Source organism: Oryzias melastigma, linkage group LG18 (assembly GCF_002922805.2).
Source record: "Oryzias melastigma strain HK-1 linkage group LG18, ASM292280v2, whole genome shotgun sequence".
Taxonomy (NCBI): domain Eukaryota; kingdom Metazoa; phylum Chordata; class Actinopteri; order Beloniformes; family Adrianichthyidae; genus Oryzias; species Oryzias melastigma.
The window spans coordinates 24,567,422-24,591,078 of record NC_050529.1 but is presented as its reverse complement, the minus strand read 5'-3'; the positions used below and the strand labels follow the sequence as shown (position 1 = coordinate 24,591,078).

General features: G+C 39.6%; 1 protein-coding gene and 1 long non-coding RNA gene across 3 annotated transcripts in view; one reads left to right on the top strand and one right to left on the bottom strand.

The window, feature by feature from the left end:
• Nucleotides 1-23,648, top strand: part of rap1gds1 (RAP1, GTP-GDP dissociation stimulator 1) — a 39,943-nt gene extending 16,295 nt beyond the window's left edge. Inside the window, exons 5-15 of one of the 2 annotated variants that reach the window (XM_024288593.2) lie at nucleotides 4,070-4,216; nucleotides 10,640-10,768; nucleotides 10,860-10,985; nucleotides 13,077-13,220; nucleotides 15,118-15,249; nucleotides 15,826-15,960; nucleotides 17,533-17,658; nucleotides 18,435-18,574; nucleotides 20,338-20,464; nucleotides 20,631-20,759; nucleotides 21,789-23,648. In XM_024288593.2, the coding sequence (XP_024144361.1) occupies nucleotides 4,070-4,216; nucleotides 10,640-10,768; nucleotides 10,860-10,985; nucleotides 13,077-13,220; nucleotides 15,118-15,249; nucleotides 15,826-15,960; nucleotides 17,533-17,658; nucleotides 18,435-18,574; nucleotides 20,338-20,464; nucleotides 20,631-20,759; nucleotides 21,789-21,916 (1,463 nt within the window). In that variant the 3' untranslated portion in view covers nucleotides 21,917-23,648. The remainder of the gene's footprint in view (nucleotides 1-4,069; nucleotides 4,217-10,639; nucleotides 10,769-10,859; nucleotides 10,986-13,076; nucleotides 13,221-15,117; nucleotides 15,250-15,825; nucleotides 15,961-17,532; nucleotides 17,659-18,434; nucleotides 18,575-20,337; nucleotides 20,465-20,630; nucleotides 20,760-21,788) is intronic. The other variant, XM_024288594.2, reaches the window with a different exon arrangement.
• Nucleotides 3,739-10,912, bottom strand: LOC118600118. Its single transcript, XR_004949689.1, has 2 exons — nucleotides 10,782-10,912; nucleotides 3,739-4,511 (listed from the first exon to the last, which is right to left on the bottom strand). It is a non-coding gene; the product is annotated as an uncharacterized LOC118600118 (long non-coding RNA).
• Nucleotides 23,649-23,657: the final 9 nt, after the last annotated feature.

Sequence of the window (23,657 nt, the reverse complement as noted above, 5' to 3'; positions counted from 1 at the left end):
CACTGCTCAGATTTTGAGCACATTATAACTTTTTCAATGTACACATTTTTAGACCATGTTCTGTCTTCTTCGCATTCTTCTCAACATTTGGCAATACGTAAGTGTCTTGGTGTGGTGCTTTCAACACCGTGATGTGTTTTGTGTACCATCAGTGTCGTCTACCCGTTTAAACCAGCGATCGTCGGATTGGTGACTGTGTAGGGCTGAGCGATAAAACGACAACGATATTTATCACGATAGAACTTTTTCTCAATAGGAAATTTGTCTATCGCGATAGACTTTTATTTTTTTATTAGACACATCACCCCACCCCTGCAGTCACTTCACCTGTATGACATCTACTGTGGCTGATAAAACAGCTGAACCTTTGGGGATTCTGAACTGAATTCTGTCAGAACTGGAGGATAAAGCTGCTTCACTTACAACAGCAACAGACAGATGAATAGAAGGTGTTGATTTGGAAACAGCTCTGTTGTTAGGTTCTAATGCTGTGGCGCTAACTATGATGATAGTGCTAACTAGCTGCGCTGTGCGTCACCTATTTGTAAACACAGACCGGTGTAACGGCGGACAAAATTCTCACTGACCGGTCTTTAAGACGTGGAGGAAAAATACAGTAGTAATTAATCAGACACGCATTAAAACGGTATTGCTATGTAGTATATAAAAAATTGTATACCATGATATAAATGATTTTACATCATGATAATTGTATATATTACGATATACATCAATGAATTCTGTTCTCAGCTATTCTCTGAAAAAATGTCATAGCTTACTTTTCTGTCTATATTAAGTAACAGATAACTGAATAATCACAATTAAGAAACAAACATTTTAGTGCAGCAAAATAAATCAAATGAGAACAGATGTGGCTGATATACAGCAGCCTTCACATTTGTTCCAAAAATCTGAAGTATTTAAACTAAATTTGTAAAAAAAATATATATATACTTTTTATGATAAACATTTTTAAAATGCAAAACAGTTTCATGTTTTTGAGTAGAAAAAAACATGTTTGCACAAAATTCTGCTAGACTTGCATGTTAAAACTAATTTGTTTTGTTTTCTTCATAACTCTTCAGTGAACAGAACTTCTGTCTCAATTTTTAAAAGATGAAGCTCTTGCTAGTCTAACTTTGAAAATGGGAAGCTTCACTGACGTCTTGTTTCGAAGATATGTTTCTGTTGTTTCTGGTGACAATCGCGCTGCACATTCGGCTTTAAAACCCAACATTATTCTGTATTCCAGAGCAATAAATATTTTATGACACTCTACTATGTTTATAAAGATCACAAATCAATGATTTTGGACATTGTGAATTTTCTGACTCAAATTTTCGGGAACAGATCATGAGTCTCACGAGTGCCACGATACTCGTTACAGCCCTGTTCCACAGCGTGATTTATCTCTTATTTTTGTAATCTCATATGATCATTTTTGTGGACTTTCCTTCAGTGACAGAAGGCTTGTTGTGTTAGCATCGGTGCAGAAATAGCCTATTAGCATAACTAACATATTACTATCTGCTGCTCTACGTCAGACATCTTGAATCCAAAATGCAACCAAATCGCAGTTGCTGAAAGTGCTTCTTGGGCTGCCTGCATCAGTTTATCTGTCTGTTTAAACTCCGGGGAAACAACTTTAAGCTGTTACGCATCCATCGTTCTGCACTTGTGTTATGTAATGTAAAGTATGTTGTAAAACCCACAAGAGAGAGAATAAAAGAACGTAAAGCAGCTCTATGTCACACAACCACAACACGGAATTTCCTTATGAAGAATCTCTTTTAATTTTTCTTTATTTTAACTTCTATACATTTTTGTGTGTCCACACTGTGGAGGCAACACCTGCGCAATTTTCTTGGGCTATTTAATTAGATACTTGGCGTAATAATTAATCAAATTAGGTTTGAAATGATATAAACGATAGAGGAGAAATGGCACGATAGACACTTTTCTATTGCCCACACGATATGTATCGTCATATCGCCCAGCACTACAAAAATGTAGTTTCTGAATATTAACGGAATTGAATCCACTTTGTTTTAGCAACCGCTATAGCATTACAGAAAACTGTAATGTTACACTGAAAACTGACATGTCCGATGTTGTGCTGACTGCTCCCGTTCCCTCTAAAGCTGCAGACTCAAAAATTCTAATTACAGTCCCCGAGTGGAGGTGTTACAGTTATTCAAAATCTGACAAAAAAACAGAGTAACTTCCCTGCAAATTGTGCAGAAAGGCCTGTTCCTTCTAAAACTAGAAATACCATCAACCCTTTTTTTCACCTGAAGCAGTTACACCGAGCATGCTCAATCTCAGACGGAAATGAACAATTATTCTCCAGCAGAAACAACAAAGTCCAGACCTGCACACCAGCTACACTCTAAACTATGAGAAGAAACTTCCTAACTTTTTCACAGGATGTTGACAAAAATGTCAATTTATGTTTGTTCTGAAAAACTTGAAGACATTATAATTTATTTGTAGAATTAATGCTTTGTTTTTACATGGAATTATACAGCAGTTTAGTGACCTGTTTTATTTGTTTTCTTTTGAAACTTGAAATATTTGCTTTAACTTTCATTTACGGTTGTCATATTTAAGCCTTTTCTTTTTTTATCTGATAAAGAAATTGTGGTATCATGTTCCTTCAGTGCATCTGTTATGTTTATTGTGATAGGAAATACATATTTAAATCTAAACAACCTGATAGTTACACGTTTCTGTTATGAGCCATTCAAATTTGATAAATAGTTATTTTATTTATATCGTGATATGTATTGTTGTCGCACAATCTGAAAAAGCCTATATTGTATTATAGAAATTTCTATATTGTACAATAGAAATGTAGCCACGAGGGGGCCCAAGCCAGGGTCTCATTGTGCCGGTCCCAGGCCCGGATAAATACAGAGGGTTGTGTCAGGAAGGGCATCCGATGTAAAATCTTGCCAAATCAAATATGCGAATCAACTGATTCGCTGTGGCGACCCCTGGAGGGAAAAGCCGAAAGGAAAAGAAGAAGAAGAAGAGCTTTCCCAGCTCTCCGACTGTGTCTGCAGCTCACCGCTCCCCCAGGGGATGGGTCACATTCAGAGAACACAGTACACACACACCGAGGTGCGCGACAACTCAGGGCTTAACTTTTATTTGAACAGTATGGACATGATGATGTTCATCGGATCCACTGTGCATTAGTGCTGTTGGTCATTTTTTGGGAGGTAACTGGTGAGTCGGGCTCAGTTCAGTAATGTATTTTTCAAGCCAGAGCGTGGTTCTTAGCTCTTCTAGCAGAAAACTCTTTCAATATTTATTTGTATTAGTCCTTCAGTTTAAATGGAAACCTCGGGTAAATAAACTAGTAAATGGTATTATCACTTTTGCATGAACCTCTTTCCCTTTAAAACTTAAGAAAAGCTGCTTCCTGACTGTACCAAGGTCTTCTAACCCTGATCATTTTTCATTCAAATTCCCTCTGAGCATCTCTCATGTTTTACCATTGATATATATTAATAATTATATATTATTAATATATATCAATGGGGTTTACCTATCTGTCTCTACAGGAATGTCCTGTGCAGTTTTTTTCAATAGAGTCAGGTGGGATGACATTAGGACTACCCAGCAGGCTGATGTGGAAGCACTCTGTTGGTTGTAGGAGGAAGGGAAGTGAACTGCTTTAAAAATACCTGACTGACTGACAAAGTCAGAGCTAATCAGAGTTTACAGCATATCTTTTTTTTTTTTTTTTTTTTTTTTTGCATTTCTTTCATTTTGATTTTTTTAATTGTGTTTTGAATGTTCTGTCTCTTGGCTGCAACAAAGAAATCTGGGCATGCGTAACGTAGAACACTTGTTTTATTAAGATCAACCCATCTCCAGGTTCTTTAATATGGTTGATATTAGTACCAGTTTAATTGTGTTCTTTGTTTTGCTTAGAATGTGACTGTATATCATTTGTGTTCATTTATTTTTTGAAGATTGATTTCTTTTCTCTTTTTTCAGGTTCTGCTTGATTCAGTTTTCCTTTGTGGTTGATTTGTGTCCTGGCCTCTTTGTTTTTCAGATGAGGGCAGGAGTGCAGTTCACCTGGCAGGAGGGGCTCAGATAGTAGCTGAACACATTAAATCCCTCTACCAAAATACTGAGCCGGAAAATGAGAAGCTCTTGACTGTCTTTTGTGGCATGCTGATGAACTATAGCAATGATAATGGTAATGACCATCCCCCCCCAAAGAACCACTGTTAACTCCTCCTATCTAACCCTCAGATGCTCTTCTTCCTGCACACAGCTTGAACTGAATCTGAACATTCGTTACGTGATCTCTCTCCTTCTCTCTCTGCCATGTTTACTTGCTTTTCTACCTTTAACTCTCAGGGAATCTTACATTAATATCTACCTTTGTCCTAGCAGCGTCTTCTGTGACTTGGCTGGTAGGAAAGAAGCTTCAGTCCTTTCCCGCCTCTTTTGCTCTAGCACGACTGTCGCTACAGGTGTAGATGGGCTGTCTGTGGGTAAAAAAGGGCAAACCAGTACAGGGCATGCACAAGTGACAAAGTGGTAGACTCTTGATGAGTTTGTAGAGTGAAAATGCTCAAACATACACATTTTTTCTATGGGCGTGCTGCGAGCGACAGGCTGTAGTGAACAACACAATGGGTAGGTAAGGGAAAGTAGGTGAGATGCAAGGATGTGGTACAGGTCTTTCATGTTTCCAAGCAGAGGTTAGTGCTGTCAAAGGGATAAATGCGCTCTCCTTGCATGCAGCCTAGCTATTAGAATTAAAGAAATTAAACAATTTTTGAGTGTAGTTTGTGTGGACATCCTACAGGTGTCCTGCTGGAACGCATGTATCACCTGCACACCCTGTGTGTGTAGCATTTGTGTGCAGTCAGTGAGAAGCCAATTATCGCACCTTACTAACGACTAGTCCAGGAGTCTGCAACCTGCGGCTCTCCATGTTGGCTCCTTGGCCATAAAAAAAATGAATCGGGGAGACTGCTGACCCAGCCATGTCAGCAGCTCACTGCTAAGGACTGTCTAACCAAAACTACCTAAAGAAAACAAATAAACAAAGCCCAAAAACTAAGACTACCAAGATCCAAGCCCAAACTAAAATAACAAAACCCAGCAGTGTAAGACTGCTGAGGACAAAGAAGGGAAAAAACAAAAAAACAATATCATTTTTTAAAAGTAAGAATTACTGAGATGATCTTGTTTGGTACAGAGCATCTTTTATTTTGAAAATAAGTTATTTGAGCTTCTGTCACTCATTTAAAAAAAAAAAGACATCACAATTTCAGAGATGCTAGGTTCTTTTTGTATTTTTGCTTTTGTTTGTGGCAAAAAATAGACATCATTCATATTTATAAAAAAAAAAGAGCTCATGATGCAAATCCAAATTTCTTAAAGGCTAAAGTCAGACTATACAGCTCCTTCTAGGTTTTGATCAGTAGAAAACAGAGCAGTGGTATGCAGCCTGATTGTCTTTTCAGTGTAAAATGAAACGTCTTGCCAACTGTTGGACGTAATAAGTCTTTATTTTACCCAGATTTTTGCTTCCCCTCTGAGCTTCTTCCAATTTGACTTTTGAGCACCACCAGCAGATAATCTTTAGTGGAACTTTACTATGAACACATTTAACTGATGGTTTCATTACATGGTCCTTTCTCTTTAGTTTTTTTAATCTTAGGAGCTTTTTTCGAATGTTATTATCATATTTTTGTTAATTCTGTTTGTGGAAATGTTTCTGAAATATCAAAACAATGTTTGGATATGGTGTCCACCAAATGTTATCCCTTAAGGAGAGGACACACCAGTGGACTACAGCTGCATTTAATCTTTGTCCTGACCAAATCCATCAACATCTCGGGTTCATCTACATCACTGTACACCTTTGACCTTGTTTGCTCCTTTCCTTATGTAGCTACTCATTTTTTGTTTTTGTTTTTTTTAAATCATCCGTCCAGCCAAAAGCAGCTCTTTACTATTACTATTTCTAACTCTTAATCTGAAGAAGTGTTGGAATATATTCAAGAACGAGTTGACTAACTGTGACACATGTGATGATGTTAGCCCCATCTCATTGTTGGGATTTTTTGTTTCAGAACCCAACATGCTTTTTTTAAGGGTTGGTGCTTTTATTAGGGGAGAAAAACTTCAAACCCAGCTTTGTGCTACTGTAGCTGTTCTCTAAACACAGTAATTACTTAGGCCAAAAGTGCTTCACAACGCTGTGGAACATTTTTTTGCAAACCTGTCTTTTCAAACAAGGTGGTCACAATAGTTTTTTTGTGTTAAAGGTCATTTCAAATCATCAACAGGATTCATAGTCCTCCTTTAGTTGATGATTCTAACCTTTCAGAGGTGTGTTTGGATCATTGTCATGTTGTTGAAGTGTTCTTCCTGACTGGACGTTCTCCGTCAGGATCATTTCGTCAACAGCACGTCTTCTAGGTTCAGATCATCCCTCTACCACCACCATATTTGACTCTCTTCATGATGCTCAGACATGCTGCTGCTTTGACCTCAGAGGTAGAGATGAGCAGCTCCAGGTCTCGAGGGTCAGTGTGTCTGCATGATTTCCAGCCCTACTCATGACTGATTACCTGCTTCAGGTGTGTCCAGCCAATTAGAACATGCCAGTGCATGGTATGTTGGAAAGCATGCTGGAATGGAGCCCTCGAGGTCTGGGGTTGTTTCTGATCTAAGGAGTAAAATCTTTGTCCTCATTGTTCTTCAAAATCTCAGGAATCTTGCAGCTCATCTTTGTCTATGATCTTTCTGGAGAATTCACTGTAAACACGGTGGTTAAACAGCCCACTCCAACCCCTTAATGTTTCGTGATGTCTTTGAGTCGTCACTTCAGTCTGTTGTCCACTGGTCCTTCCTGTGATTATTCCCACTGCTTTATGGTTTCACGTAGCTTTAAGTTTGTATTTCTTTAATAACACACACAAACTACAAACTGTATTTTGTTACTTTTATCTAATATTTAAGTTCCTTTGATGATACGAAACACGTAATTGTAACAGGCATACAGACACATCACTTATCAGAATGGGGCAAAGACTTTTTTTCTTTCTAAAATCTGCAGTTTGTTTTTTTAGACTTTTAAACTTAATTGAGGAATGTGCTTCACAGTTTCAGCTTTGGGTGAGTTTCTGCTTTGTCTGAAAGAATCCTTGCTATATATCAGAAATAACTTTAGCCATAATGTGCATTGGAAGAAAAAAAACCTTCCAAAGTGTTTTGCAGTACTTCTTTTTTTAATTTGAATGAAGAATGTAGGGCTGTAATGGTACATTTAGCTTATTGGTCAATTAATCAACTTATGTACCACAGTGTTAAGACATGATATCCCTGGTGAGCTGAACATTTGATCACAAATAAGGGAAATGGCCACAAAAGCAGATATAAACATGTCTGAATATTAAAAAATATTCTCAGTTAGAATTTAAGTTCTGTATTTTATATTTGACTCTTTCCACTAATTTAACCCTTGAGCTCTCTTATGGGGTCCTGATGACCCAAACCTTATATTGACGTGTGATTCATCCCATGACAAAGGTGGATGAAGATGGACAGGATTTCATGTCTGCCACAGACACCAGTGACGGCCAAAAATCAATTTAGGGGTTGCTCTAACCAAATGGACCCATTTCTGGCTTTCTGCAGCTTTCTTCATCTATCTGATGCTGACTTAATAACAAGTTGATGTAGAGGAGCACTAAAAACACTCATTTTTACTTCCAGTCACAGGAGATTTAGAGGGAAAACACTCCTACTCAAGCATGAATGCATAAATGGTGGTGGGAAGTGCTCATTTCTTTTTCCTGACTTTGCCTCTGGTTTTTCTTGGAGTAATAGAGTCCTGTTGCTATGCATAATCCTGTCAAGTCATCTGTATCTCTGCAAAATCAGCTGGACAAAGTTTGCCTGTTTTTCAATGTACAAAAGAAGGTTATAAAACCTGATCCTCAGATCCATAAACTTTATTAATGCATTTGTAACTTGTGCAGTAAATGTATCTGTTGGTAAAGTATGTCCTTGATGTGGTGCAGGTTAAATGTGTTAGATATAAGTAAAAGTAGATCTGGATATTGCTGCCAAAATCAAATTCAATTTTGAGTTTACACTTTAGTTAACATTTCAAAATTGTTGTTGGCTTAAACATGTTTTTCCAAGTTTCAACATTAAACTTATTATTAGTTTAAACTAAATAAAAGTGTAAATTTGAACCAACTGTAAGTAGATTTTTCTCTTAACAAAAAAGAGAGGGTTTGAACTTTCATGTAATGGATTCATCTTTCCAAACCTAGCCCTCATTACTCTTGACTCCTCCTGTTACAGGAGTGTCACCTAAAAACTATATGAGATGGAACAGTTGAGACCATATTTCACTGTGCTCTTATTCTCCAGACAAAACTAGTAGCATGAAGAGCCAGTCAGCTGAGAGAACCAACAAACTTATAAGGGGCGCTATTCAGTTGGCTGCATCCGCAGTGAACCTTGAACTGTCTGTGGACCTGTCTGTCTGTCTTGTTCTGGGTTGTACTAAAAAACAAGAATTTCCCCCTGTGGGATTAATAAAGTAATCTTGAATCTTGAAACTTATCAAACGTGCTTTACTAATCAATCGTTATTGTCTTTAGGTTTGCCAACCTCCTGCTCTGTAACATTTATCAGGGTATGACCTCAAATCATCCTGTTAGGCCATAGAAGCATTTTCAAACCATTGTTCTGATGGAGGACATTCTAGATCAGGGGTCACCAACACGTCGCCCGCGAGCACCACATCAGTCGCCCGCAGGCCTCTTCTAAAAATAGCACAACTCACTTGTGAGCTGCTCGAAAATTTCATTTTATTGTGATGCATTTTTTTTAAATCACACCTGCCTTTATAAATAATTAAAAATTAAAACATCTTAAAGATAAATGTTCATTATTTCTGAAGCCAAAAACGACCTATCAAACTTTTTTTCTTTTTTTTAATCGTTTTCTCCTTAACGAGATAATCAATAGTCGCATTTCCATTAACTCTGAAATTTCGCAAATTGGAATTTGGATAATAAATTCTCCTAATGGAAACACCACAGTTTCGAAAAAACTGGCATTTTTCAAAAAAAAAAATGCGCTTAGAAGAGGAAATAGATATTTTTTGCAAAACTGTAACGGAAACACTTTTTTCTAAATAAATGCGCTTCTCGGTATGAAGTGTCTGATCTGAGCGCCGCTGAGCCGGCGCTCAGAGAAGTCCCGCAGCGTCAAAGCGCTTTATAAACTGCGGGTCATACAGAATCGCGCAGCTCCTCCTCCTTTCCTCATCGCTTCACCTGCAGACGCACTTTTGCAACTTGGAGCCTGAAGTCTCATGAGCGCGAGCGCCGTGACAGAAACTTGAATTTATGATGTCGTGTTTTCAGACAGAAAAAAGGTCCAGATGCTTATTTGTTAGAATGCTTTTTCTTTTAACCGCAAAACAGACTTCTCTCTCTTCTGTGTCGAGCTGCGCTGCACGCGCGCTCCAGACAGAGCACCATGTGCAGATTCTTGTCTGCTGTGGGATCTGTCAATCAACCTGTTCGGAGGTTTAAGGAAAATAAAGGTACGGGTACATGAGACTGAATGAAAGCGTTTGAGGAGCATAGATCCACTAATAATAGTTATAATGAATTAATTAATAATTGATTAATAAGTTATAATTTTGTTAAAAACATTTCATTTGGTCATTACCTCAAAATGTGACAAGATCTGTTGAGATTAATAAAGTTCTGAATATTGATATCTGTTTCCTAGCTTGTTGTCATTATTGATGCTAAGAAATCAGTGTCTTCACATAGAGAAGTATCATTATTCACTATTAATAATGTAGAACTAAAGGCAAACTAAGCACATTTATTATTTCAAACTGGTAGCCCTTCGTATGATTTAGTAGCCTGCAGTTTCAAAAAGGTTGGTGACCCCTGTTCTAGATGCTTCTGTTTTTGTAAATTGATGTTAAAGTAGTTTTGAACCTTAAAACTACTGTGAAAGGTTAAGCTTTTGGTTCTCAAACCTTCTTATAAACGCTCCAGGAAGCCTGTACAGCATTGCTTTTCAGACAGATGAGGTTCAAGTAAAAGTGTTTGACTTAAGGGTAAAAACCAAAGCACATCAAACAGGAGCTCAGGTGAGCATCTGGTTTGTTAGTCACAGGACCTGCATTTTTTGTAATCCTTGACAGACCATGAAATCCCCCATAAACAAAGTGTTTCAGAGTCAACTGTGAGGCCATCTGTCTGACAGATGAAGCTCTGTCAAACTGGGTCATGCTACGGCACGATTTCCAGATCAAAAGCTACAGCAAAATCTCCTTTGTTCTATTGTCACCATAATGTTATGATGGGTCCTTGTGCACGAGTTGTCGTCCACAAATACTGAGCAGTTTTCTAAAGTGGCTGCTCTTGACTTTTTTATACACCGCTGCACTTGAGCTCAGCCTTCTTAAGTCATGGCACGGTGCATTCAAAGTTTATGTCTATGCTATATGAATGTAAATGCAGCTTATCAGCTACTCTACATCCTTCTTTACTTCTACTGACTGTTCTCTAGGTTATGACAACAGGAAATAACCACATCTGTGTTTTGAATGCAGATTCCTTACAAGCCCAGTTGATCAACATGGGTGTGATTCCGACTTTGGTGAAGCTGCTGGGGATCCATTCGCACAATGCATCTCTGACAGAAATGTGTCTCATTGCCTTTGGGAATTTGGCTGAGCTTGGTGAGTTTCTTACTTTGTGTTCTGACAGGTTTGGCTCCGCAGTCTGGAGCGGTGTCTTTAAAGCCCGTTGATGCACATCTTGTGTTTCCAGAGTCCAGCAAGGAGCAGTTTGCTTCCACCAACATCGCTGAGGAATTGGTTCGTCTTTTCCAGAAGCAGGCAGAACACGACAAGAAAGAAATGATTTTTGAAGTTCTGGCTCCGCTGGCTGAAAATGGTAATTTTGCTTGATCTTTTCCAACTTTACAAAAGGTCTAATTCAGTTCAAACAGGTCTAGATATTCAGATTCCAATCGGGCTTTAGCACCAATACCAGCGTGAGTCATGCTCTGCAGACGAACTGTTCAGTCATTACAGACCGCTCCGTCCTTGCTTCAGCTGCTCATCTCAAACATATCCGCTTCTATTTGTGTATTTTAGCAGTGCAGGAAGCAACTTACTGTTAAAGTGCTCCCACAGTGCTGGTCTCCATGGCAACGTGCAGCTAAACCCCACTCCAGGGAAAGCTTTCTGTCTCCTTTCATTTGGTAAACTGCCGGCTCCTCATTAGTTTGTGGAGGAAAACCAGCACAACTCTTCTTTACTGCTGGATTACTTCTCTGAAAGAAACTTGCTTATAAAATGTCTGAAGTATGGGATTGTTAGTGTTTACTTTTCAAAGGATCGTCAGCTTCTGCTAATCACTTCAAATGTAATGCAAATATAAATGAGTGGAGTGCAGCACTGTTGTAAAGCTGCAGGAGGCTGGTGGAAAAGCTGCCTGTGAATCTTTCAAATGTCTGACTTTCAAAGAGCATGGACATGATAGTGAAGGGGGACAGAAGCTGCAGCATCACAACAGAAGGACCTGACTCCTGCGTATCTAAAGGTGTTGCTCAGATGAAAAGGTTGGATGTTTGTTCTGCACAACACTCCTTCAGAAGGGTTGCAGCAGAAACACACAAAAACCTGAAACTATAACAGAAGCTCTATTCATTGTGTGTTGCTAATGAACTGCACATTTAACAGAAATCATTTTTTTTTAATTTCCAAGAGATTGGGAGGTTTTTTTTAATGAATGTGTCAGAAAAGGACAGGTTCATGAGCATAACTCACCATCCCTGAATTTCCCTCAGATCTGAGCTGCTGCAGAAGGATGAGTTTAATGCAGGAGTGTCAAAGTCAATCCCACAAGGGGCCAAAATCCAAAACACACCTTAGGTTGTGGACCGAACAGGATAAACATTTATTCAACACTCTAAAACTACATTTTTAAAACCGTAATTTTCAACATAATTATGAACTAAATAAAACAGCATTACCTGCGATAATGGTAGTGTGAATTCTGTAAGCTGAATTTGGCTGCTGAAGATGCTGAAAACGCTGAAGCTGATAGCCAGCTAAAATATTAGCTAAATGCCAAATTAGCCTAAAAAGCTTTTAAAAAAAAAAAGAGCAAAAATTTGGGTTTGTCAAAACAGCTAGCACGTAGCTAAAATATTAGCTAAACTCCATCCATCTTCTTGGCCTCTCTGTCCCTTTCGGGATTGTGGGGGTGCCAGAGCCTAACCCGGCTGCTGATGGGAGAAGGCGGTGTTCACCTGGACAGGTCGCCAGTCTGTTGCAAAGCTTCTATCAGAATAAACTCCAAAAAAAACCTAAAAAACAGAAAAAGCCTAAATTAGCCAAAACAGCTAGCATATAGCTGAAATATTAGCTAAACTCCAAACCACCCTAAAAAAATCTTAGTGAATGCCAAAATAGTCCAAAAAGCTAACAGAATGAAATGTTACTCCAGAATAAATCAACTTAAACCTTAAATAACTTTCAATATTTTACTCTCCATAAAAATATATTTTGTCAAAATTATACAAGTTAGAAATAAGCACAAAATAACATCGAGCCATTAATAACCATAAAATAAAATGATCTGGAGGGCCGGATCCGGCCCCCGCGCCTCGACTTTGTCACGTGGTTTAACGGATGAAGTACATTCACATACTTTACACCAACATTGTCTCACGGTTAAAAGGGTCGTACCATGATTTTCTTAAGCGTTTCAGTGTAAACTATATCCATATATATGATCATATATTACCTTTGGAACTCTGGGTAAAATGAATGAACAGTATATTACACTTAAAAGCTCCAAAATTTATTTTTTTCATGGTATGACTCCTTTAAAAAGAGTCATAGTGGAATGGAAGCAAAAACCCTTTAGCGAGTTTCTGTCGATTGGATGGACTTACCAAGATCTGGCAGGACATTCTTCTGCTTGTTGCCTTGCTGCTGGAGGTGCTTTGCTGATGTGCGGTCTCCGTGCTGGCAGATGTGATCAAGCTGCAGCTGGTCGAGGCCGGCCTGGTGGAGTGTCTGCTGGACGTGGTGGCTCAGACTGTCGATGGAGAGCGAGAGGAGGACATCGCCCAGCTCAAGACTGCGTCAGACCTCATGGTGCTCCTGCTTCTTGGAGGTAACCATCAGGGTTTCGCCGTAAGAACTTGGGATGTCCTGATTCCATCACCTGATCAGAATCTGGCCCAATCACCAAGTTTCAGACAGGAATCGTAGGTGTACCCCGATCAGGAATCGGATATTTATTTTGTCGTTATGATCAGCAATGATATTTCAAGCTTATTATTACATGTTTGTCATGAGCGCATCATGAGATTTTACTAAACACAGCAGAATGCAGCACTAGTTTGAGCAGGAGGTGCACAAAAACAGTTCTGTAAAGTTAGGGAGATGTTCACAGATTCAGACTGCTAACCTCAATAACTCTTGACGTGTCTTTACTGCCTACTGGTTTGTCTCCATGTAAACAATGACCTTTAAAGACGTTTATTTTTAGTTTTTATTAGAATTGAAGAGAGAGACTGGTTTGGTTAACCATAACCTTCTATTAAGTGCAAGCTCCGGGAAAAGGTGATCCTAAAAGAAATAAAATAAAAATCATAATCTCTCAAAAACAAACAAAACCAATAAATGGTCCCATAACCACATCATATTCATGCTACAACAATGATTATTGAAGAAAGTCTTTATTTGTAAGGATTTTAATGGGGATATGAACCACAACAATCAACTAATTTCTATTCCTAGGATCCAACCTGATCAATCTGTCTGAGGCAGAATCCAATCAAATTGATCCATCCCATTAAAAATATATATATTTTAAAATGAGATATGTCAATAATCATTATTGGACAATACTATAGATTGAGATATGACAGATTTATTTTACTGTAACGTAAAAAACAACCAAGTCCATCACAGCAGACAACACATGTGATGCAGCAGAAAGTGATCAACCATCATTCCAGTCTTTGAATTGATCAAAGTCATGTGACCATACAGAATGTTCTAATGATGATTATTCTGATGTGGAAAAACAACAGTGGACTGAACTTTATCAAACTAACATGTGAATGGATTTGACATTCATTCTTGTTTACTTGTTTGTTTTGTTTATACACAGATTTAATTTGTTATCTTGAAGAAATAGAAGAATCTGGAAAACTTCACCTGCTCTGTTCAGTAGCAGCTATTTCTCTCTGAGTCTCACTGATGAAGTTTGGATAAAGATGTTCTGATCAATTTTAGGTCAGAGAATCCGACCGTTCAAAATGAACCAATACTGACTATCAATCGTATCGTCAACCACAAATCATGATATGAATTGAACCATTACTAAAACGTTACTCCCCTACAGTTTAATCTGTTTAGATCCATATATTACCTCATATAGTGAATCGGATCAAATCAGATAGTTTAAAGCAAATCAATATCCACCATGAATCGTATCGTCAACCACAAATTATGATATGAATCGTTAAGAGGAATCGTTACCTCCAAAGTTCTAAAGATACAGTCACAAACTTTCTCACATGACTAATTAACATCTATTTTACTAGTTAATAGTTGCACTAATTTGACTTGATTGTTGAAAGTACCTCACAGAAGTGCTCTGTTTAAATGGTAATTAAAAAAAGGTTTATAGATCTGTTTGATTTCTTTTTTCCATTTGTTAATTTTTTTATGTGTTTTAAAAGTATCAGATCTGGACTCTGCATGGACAAATACTCAAAATCAAATGACTAAATTGGATTGAAGCCCAAATCAAATCTGATTGGGACATCCCGAGTAAGAGCATCAACAAAACAGCTTCTTAAAAGCTTCATTGTGTATTTGTTTATTGTTTATCTTTATTTTATTGACTCTGGTATTATTAAAATAGACCGTTGACCCTGAATTGTACCATCTGCTGCCTTTATTGCTAAATCGGTCTAGTGTGACACACCTGCTGAGATGTTGATTTCCATCTGCGCGTGGGTCTGATCTCTGGTAAAGTGGTTTGCTCCTCTGTGCAGACGAGTCCATGCAGAAGCTGTTTGAGGGGGGGAAGGGCAGCGTCTTCCAGAGGGTTCTGTCCTGGATACCGTCAAACAACCACCAACTGCAGCTGGCCGGCGCCCTGGCCATCGCCAACTTTGCTCGAAACGGTTAGTCTGACCTTCCCATAATGTTGACTGAGTTTATCAAAGAATGTAAATGATGATCTGTGATGTTCCCTCACAGACGGACAGTTTACTCATCAGGTCTCATCTTCATCCAAAGACGGGATCTTTGTGTTCCAGTCGAGATGTTTTTTCCTCTTTGCATTCTTGTTGTTCTTCATCACATTAATGTGTCTAGTTCTCTGTTGCTTTAACAACACACTATAAATCTCCAATGGAAATGAAAAATAGTTTTTCTTTTTGAAACCACATGTGAACTTTGGATTTAAATGTTTTCCTTCACATTTGAAAACTGGCTCTGCCCACTTTGCTGGGTCAGCATTTTTCTTTTCATTTTTCTTCTCAAATCTGAAGAAGATATTTTTATAAGCAGGTTTGTGAACAGATGGATAACTGTATCAATAACTGTACAGAGCAAAGTGTAGTGATGTGATTTCCTTTAGGGTCAATATTTCCTGCAGCAGTGAAGAGATTTCGTGTCCTGATTCAGATCATTTCTGTGAACAATAACTCTGCCGTCCCTCTGAGTCCTTCAGATGATTCTCTTCTGTCTGTTGACAGACGGAAACTGCATTCACATGGTGGACACTGGAATCGTTCAGAAACTTCTGGACCTGCTGGATCGACATGTAGAGGAAGGCAATGTGACCGTACAGCATGCAGCTCTGAGCGCCCTGCGCAACCTGGCTATACCAGGTGAGTCCCTTCAGGTTACACGTCAGCAGTCTGCTTTTGACCTGTAGTCACACTTAGAAACAGTAATCAAGATGTAAACTAAAGAAGAATGTGTTTATTTATGCTTTAAAAAAAGCAAGAGGCATGATCCATCGCTGAGGTTTTAAAGCAATGGATCTGTTTGTAACACAAGTAACTTGATTGTAATTGTATCCCACATTTTTGCTGACTCATCAAATGTTCTCAGTTGTTTTCAGATTTTCATTGATGCTCGACTCCCTTCAGGTTCTGCTGTTTGTGCTTGAACTGGAAATCTACAACCTGTTTTAAAGTCATTCTGTATCAGCCATAAGACACTGAAGGACTCTGTGTCGTCTTTGTGACTGTTGTGTGTCAGTCCTGCTGCTCAAACCATGATTCCTGCATTACTGAGCTTAACTCTTGGTTGTTTGCTATGAGATTTCTGTACTGATGTATTACTATACATGTTTATAGTCTACAGAACTTTACTCCAACCTTCTAGTGAACTGACCTAGACATCTTCTGCTGAAAGACAACTGTCTTAAGCCTAGAACACTTTTGCTATAAAAAGTTACACCATCACTTTTGCTGGGTAACTTTTACCTCATATAGAATACCCAATAAATACTATTTGTCATAAAAAATAAATAAAAATATGACAACACATGATAAATTAGAGCAGCTTTCTTTTATTTTTAACTGTGGTTTATGTAGGAAAATGGAAAACAGAAGCACAGGAAGATCATGCTTGAAAATGACAGATAAAGTAGGAATTTGAGAAGAAAATATTCCTTCAAAAAGGATACTAGAGACTTGGTCTTTGATCCACCCATTCTTGGGACATGTATGACGTTACCCAGGGACCCATGACACTCAAAAAAATGCAATATGTTGGAAAAGATGTAAATACTTTTGCTCGGGTGAAAATCAGCCGATGGCTGTGCTCTAGGGTTAAATAAAAAATTCCTGTGGATATTTTCTCACTGTAAACAGAATTTTTTTCACTTTGCCTGAACAGTTTGATATCCTTTTCCCGAGTGATGTGCATCAACAGCAGGGAATGGGCAGAAGGTATAGGGTTACCAAGGGTTTGCTTTATAGAACCAGGGAGCAGAATCACGACTTAGGAAGGCTTAAAAATGTGAAGATGTTTTTTATGATGCCACAGTGCACAGACGCCACAACAGTTTCCTTCTTCGGATGATTTGTTTGGTTTTATTTTGGTGTTTGTAGTTCAAGACTCCCATGTTCTCCTTTTAGGCCTTTCAGAGCTGCTGGAGTAATCCTACCTGACAGCTGGCATTTTCACACTCTTGTGAGAGCTCTCTGTTGTGACATTGTGTCACACTGCTGAGGTTCTTCCATGAGTTCATTTCCAGAGGGCGTTATCCAAGCCCTCGCAGACCAGGAGGTTCGGCTGTGTCCTGACCAGCCCTGAGACGGGCCACAGAGAGAGGCAAAATGCAGTCAGCTTCTCCAATCGTTTAAAATGTGTTCCATAAAAGCCATGCACACACTGACTGTCAGACTTGTTTAAATGGTGGTAAATGTGGCCTCTGTTCTTCTCTGCAGTTGTAAACAAGTCCAAGATGCTGTCTGCTGGTGTGGCAGACGTGGTGTTAAAGTTCCTGCAGTCAGAGATGCCTCCGGTCCAGTTTAAGCTTCTTGGGACATTACGTATGCTCATTGACACTCAGGGTAAATATGTTTGTTCTTTTTCTACAGAAGTGTGTCTCAAAGATTGTGGTCAGAACAATTTATTAGGTTTATTGCAAGAAAAACGAGGGGCTTGTGTTCACATGCAAGAAAGTGCCAGAAACTATCTCTAGATAGAAGTGGAGATTTGCAACTTTAGCCGGTTGAGTAAGTGGACATTTCCTAAACTTTAGTAAACTGTTTAAAAAAAAAACTATTCAGAACTATCAGCTTTTAAACTTTTAAAGGGGAATAAACTGTAACTAACAGTTTAGTGTGAAGATGAGCTTCCAATAGGACAGAGAACGTTCATCGTTTCATTTCTTTCAAGTCAATATTAACAACTGTTCAAATATGTATAACTACACCTGATTACCTCTGGAGAAAAAGCCAGAGAAATTTTGTTTTTTTTTCTTTGTGAATCAGCTGGTCAGAGTCGACGAAATGCTGCTTTTTCCTCTGAGACAGAATGCTCAGAAAAATGGCTAAAAAAGAAAAAAAAGAGAGAAGAAACATGAAAAACATTCAAAGCTTAAAACAGGGGGTTCCGGTCGAGGACTTCCGGACAATGATTTTGGGCGCAAACTATGTTTTTTTTTTTTTTTTCATGGCAGGGGGAGGGACTTACGGGTTTGAATTTTCGAGCGCAATATGTTTTCTCTGTGACCAGAGTCTCTTGAGAAGAACAGAGAGGCTCCTGAAAGCAGTTATGCTGTTCAGATCCATGGAAGCAGAGTGCATGTTGGAGGTGTTTGACCCTGCTGTGTGTGTTGTCTCAGCTGAAGCTGCAGACCAGCTGGGAACCAACGGGAAGCTGGTGGAGAGGCTGGTGGAGTGGTGTGAAGCCAAAGATCACGCCGGGGTGATGGGCGAGTCCAACAGGCTTCTGTCGGCCCTTATTCGACACAGCAAGTCTAAGGTGAGCCCGGGACTGGCAGTGCATTTACGTCTCGACGTGTCCGAGACTGGAATGAAGACTCAAACGTAAATAGAATTGTGGAGTTAAAAGAAAAAAACATTTCTTAACTAGAAAAGTTGCATTACCTGCGATAATACTAGTGGTAATGCTTCTTGATAAATGTGGTGGCTGAATATGCTGAACCTTTTTACTCAAGATGCTAAAGAAATTTAATGTAATTGCTAAAAGGATTTGTTGACAATGTTAAAGCTATTTGCATAATGCTAAAGCTACTAAAGGACTTAAAGTTATAGAAACTGCAAAAAGTGCACAAATACTTTGAAGAATTTCTTAAAAAATTGGGGGGAAAAGTGAAAAATGTGTAAAAGGTATAAAGTCAAAATTAGCCCAAAGCCTCAGCAGTTGCCTAATTAGCCAGAAAAACTAGCAGGCTAAAATACTAACTTAACTAGCTAGTTAGAATTGGCCCAAAAAACCTTAGTATCTGCTAAATTAGCCAAAAAGTGAACATGTTGTTAAAATATTAACTTAATGCAAAATAAGCCCAAAAAACCTCAGTAAATCCTAAATTAGTCAAAAAAGCTAACACGTGGCTAAAATATCAGCTTAACTCCATAGTAGCCCAAAAAACATCTTTAGATGTCAGATTAGCCAAAAACGTTGCTAGAATATTAGATCATCTCAAGAATAACCCAAAAAACCTTATCGCATGACGTTAACATCCATCCATCCATTTCCTTGACCACTTCATCCCGTTCGGGGTCGCGGGGTGCCGGAGCCTATCCCGGCCACTGATGGGCGAAGGCGGGGTACACCCTGGACAGGTCTCCAGTCTGTCTCAGGGCCTCAATCACACACCCGTTCACTCTCACATTCACACCTAGGGGCAATTTAGAGTCACCAATTAACCTATGAAGCATGTTTTTGGATGGTGGGAGGAAGCCGGAGTCCCCGGTGAAAACCCACGCATGCACGGGGAGTGACGTTAACATGTTGCTAAAAAATTAGCTAAGCTCAAAATTAGCCTTGAAAACCTCAGTACCAATAATGTCCTTAACATGCTGAACGCTTTGATACCAAACTTGCATAATTTGAGGAGGTTTACAATTATTTGAAGAATTGTGTGAAAAAAATGGCAAACTTGGCGTAAAAATTCAATAATTGCGTAAATAAAATCAAGAGCATGAATGTCCTGAACATGCTGGATGTTTTTAATTGCATACATTTGAAAATAAAACCATTCATTTTCAATTGGGGCTGAAAAATTGCATAAAATCCTAAAAACTGTAAAATGCACAAATACCAAAATTACTAGCAGGAAAGTTCTTAACAAGCTGAACGTTTTGATACCAAGACTACTGAAATAGACCTCTGTGTGTGGATGTCTGATGTGTTAGAACTGATCTGATATTAAGGGTGTCAAACTCAAGTCCTCGAGGGCCGACGTCGTGCTGGTTTTCCAGAAATCCTGCCTCATCTGCTGCTGATTACCTGGATCAGGTGTGTTTGGCCAATAAAGAGCTTCAAAGGCAGGTTGGTTGGAGAACATGTAGGACACCGGCCCTCCAGGCCTGGAGTTCGACACCTGTGTGATAGATGGTTCCATGCCCAGTCGGGTTCATTAGTTCAAAGCTAAACTCGTGTTCCGTCTGTTTGAGCTCATCGTTCAGCGGTTCAGGCCTGATATTCACAAGTCTCACCTCTACTTTACCTGTTGGCTTGACACATTAGCTTGTTGAATTCTAGACTTTTCTCAATTGTAGGAGGTCGTCAGATCTGTCATCCAAGGAGGAGGGGTCAAGCATTTAGTTACCATGGCAACCAGTGAGCACATGATCATGCAGAATGAGGCCCTGGTGGCTCTGGGCCTAATAGCAGCACTGGATTTAGGTAAGACCCGACCCCCTGTTTTGTGACGTTTGGAAAGATTGCTTTGCTTCTGTTTCCACACATTTTAGTTCTGCAGCAGCAGAGTTTTCTGTGTTCACCAAACATTTCCAAGATCTCACCTATCTAGTTTGTTCAAATCTGTCTTGTATTCTGTTCTGGGTTCCAGTTGCAGCTGAGAAGGACTTTGTTGGAGCCAGCCTGGTGTCGGTTCTTCATAAGCTGCTGTCCGACGAGAGGAGTGCACCAGAGATTAAATATAACTCCATGATTCTCATCTGTGCACTCATGGGTTCAGGTGACTCCTTTTTACGCTTTATGAGAGGAAAGCTACAAAAGCATGTTAAAAACACAGTTTTCATTGGAGTGGGTCATTAAAGTTTCATCAGACTAATTCAGGGTATTTGAGCGTTCATTAGTATGGATGGTTTTTACAGTTCTTTTGTTGAGATACAAGCGTTTTACACCAGATGTCACTTTTAAAGGGACGTTTGCAAAAGCAAGGTTGTTAAAGATGAAAAAACACCAGCTAACTGAAGGTGCATTCACACCGAACGTGATTCGCGCGGCGGAGGTGGCCAGTTCCAATGTTAATCAAAGGTACAGGCGCGCTCCAGGGCGAATTGAAGCCCCGCGGCGTGATTTAAGCGACGGACGCGCCGCAAAGATCTGCCAGCAGCTGCATTTGAGTGGCGAGATGTAAATCGGGCGCCATGGCCAAAATGTGAATACCTGAAGTTTAATATGTCTCTGCATCACATCAATCAATCAGGAATTCAGTTTTGTGAACGGGACATTTTCAGTGACTCGATCAGCGGGTAGAATATTAATCCAAAGCCAGCGATTTTGTCCAGAACTTTCATCTTTTTCCTTTACCGTGTGAGCTGCAAGTTCTCAGAGCTCATCCAGCTACTTTGGGGTGAAGGCGATATACACTCTGGACAGATCGGCGTCTTTCACTCCCTTGGCGGAGCTCGCTCGCTCGATAAGCCAGCAGATAGAGAGCCGCTAAGGAGTCATCGAGTTTACCTTGTAAAACATTGTATTAATAGTGTTTGATCATAACACTAAAGTGTGATTAATGTAATATGTTTTTAATCAATTGACATCCTCGGTTAAAAATAAATGTCCTAAATGTACACTTAAATTGTACATTTCATTTTGTGATTATTCACAGGTAACAAGTGGTCGGCAAATACTGTTCCTAAAAAAAAAAATTAATTGCGATGAATTTTCTCCCTGGTTTGCGATTAATTAATTTATTTTAGCTGATTCCCGGCAACCAATGATGAGGAAAATAAAATATCTCTTTCCTTCTGTCCCGTAGAACCTCTTCACAAGGAAGTCCAGAGCCTGGCGTTCATTGACGTTGTGTCCAAGCTGAGGGCTCACGAAAACAAGACGGTGTCCCACCAGGCGTCGCTCACGGAGCAGCGGCTAACGGCCCAGAGCTAAATGACTGTGTCCACCCCAAACCACACCCCCTCACCACAAAACACCTGCCTGTCCACCTGTTAGCCCCAGTGACGCCCGTCAGTCACTGCCCCGCGCCCTGTCATCATGTGCCAAGGTACCATGTTGCATTAACTGCCAGCCAGATACACAGTCATCTCTGACCTCGAGTCTCCGCCCCGCCCCGCCCTCTAGGCTTAGACTGATGTGTAACACTGAATTACAGATGACACTTCTTCATCGTTTTCTAGTTTTACTTTATTTTTTTACAAGTCTCCAATAAAAGTCATAAATGTATTAGCATAAAAGGCCTCTGAAACTGTTTTTAGATTCTCATGGGACACCGATCCTCTCCCTTTGAAAGCCATAAAAAGAGATTGATCCAGGTGGGGTAGCAGGTCGCCTGCTTTGCAACCGCTGACATACTGATGCATCAGTCTAAACCTAGTCTCCAGCTTTACTTTGCATGGATCTTCAGTCCCCTGCAGCTCCATGAGAGCTTAGGCGCCATGAACAGCCTGACGCAATAGAGACATCACTCCTAAGACCATAGCTGTGAACTATCTGCCAGTAACCTACCAGTAACAATGTGGACAGAACCAAAAACAGAGAAGAAAAAGTTCTTGTGATTTCCTTTCTTTTTTTAGCAGCATCCATGATGTGCCCAGTTGTGTCCCATGTAGATTGAGTATAAATTGACTAGAAACTGTGCATGTTTTTGTCCTGTTGAAGCTGTGACGGTGTTCACTTCTCTGCACTCATGTCCTCATCGCCTGCCCACATCTACAGTCTTGTATGCTCCCTTTTTGGCATTTGTTCTTCAGAACTTTGATCGGACTTTCTTCTTCCACCCTCGCCCAAAGACATTCCCTTGATCCAGCAGCTGTGCACTGAAGGTAGAGGCCTCACAAATTCTCAGCCGTTCTCTGAGCAGAAACCCCGGATCAGAGAGAGAGTCCGGTCCAGTTTGACACAACAGAATGTCAAATTTCCAACTGAACGTGTGCCTTTAGCCAACCCTAAACTCCTGTTAGCCGTGTAACCACAGCAGAGGCAGCGCTCTGGCTTTGATCCAGGATGACCTTTCCTTAATGGTGTTTCATTGGACTCTCCTTTGATTTTCATTACAAATTCTACAGTAGTGCTGCTTTGAAAGAAGAATTGAACACACACCTGAAATATATCTACAAGAAATATCCACTGGGTCATGGGAACTCGCATAATCAGGTGGGTTCAGGTCTTCAAAGATGTTTCACTTTTGATCTGAAGGAAAATGAAGACGTTCATGAGAGTTTCAATCCACTTGACCTCAGTGGAAGCTCTATTCTGGTTTATATGTGTTACAATAGCCACCAAGTCCAGATGAGGAAGATTGACTCTAAAGGCCACAGTGTAGGGGATTTTGTCTGTTTGTGAAGGGTCAAGTACAATTTATCAAAGATGTTTTTGTAAGCGTTTTAGAGGAGCAGAAACGTGTTTTTAAACAAGTTCTTCATGAATCAAAATGAGTCGACGTCAGAGCCGTACTGATGCACAGCTTGTTCCCCGGTCTGGATCCCACATTCCTACGTATGAACGGTTATTTATCAGAGTTGTGATCTACTTCAGACACATGCCAGTGGAACTGTATGCATAGTAACTGCGTGAAATGCTATAAACGTAAATGTTTGTTGTAAATGTCACAAGTTGTACATTTGGAGATCTCAGCAGATGAAATAAAACTGATAGCTGGTGAGGGCTGCTG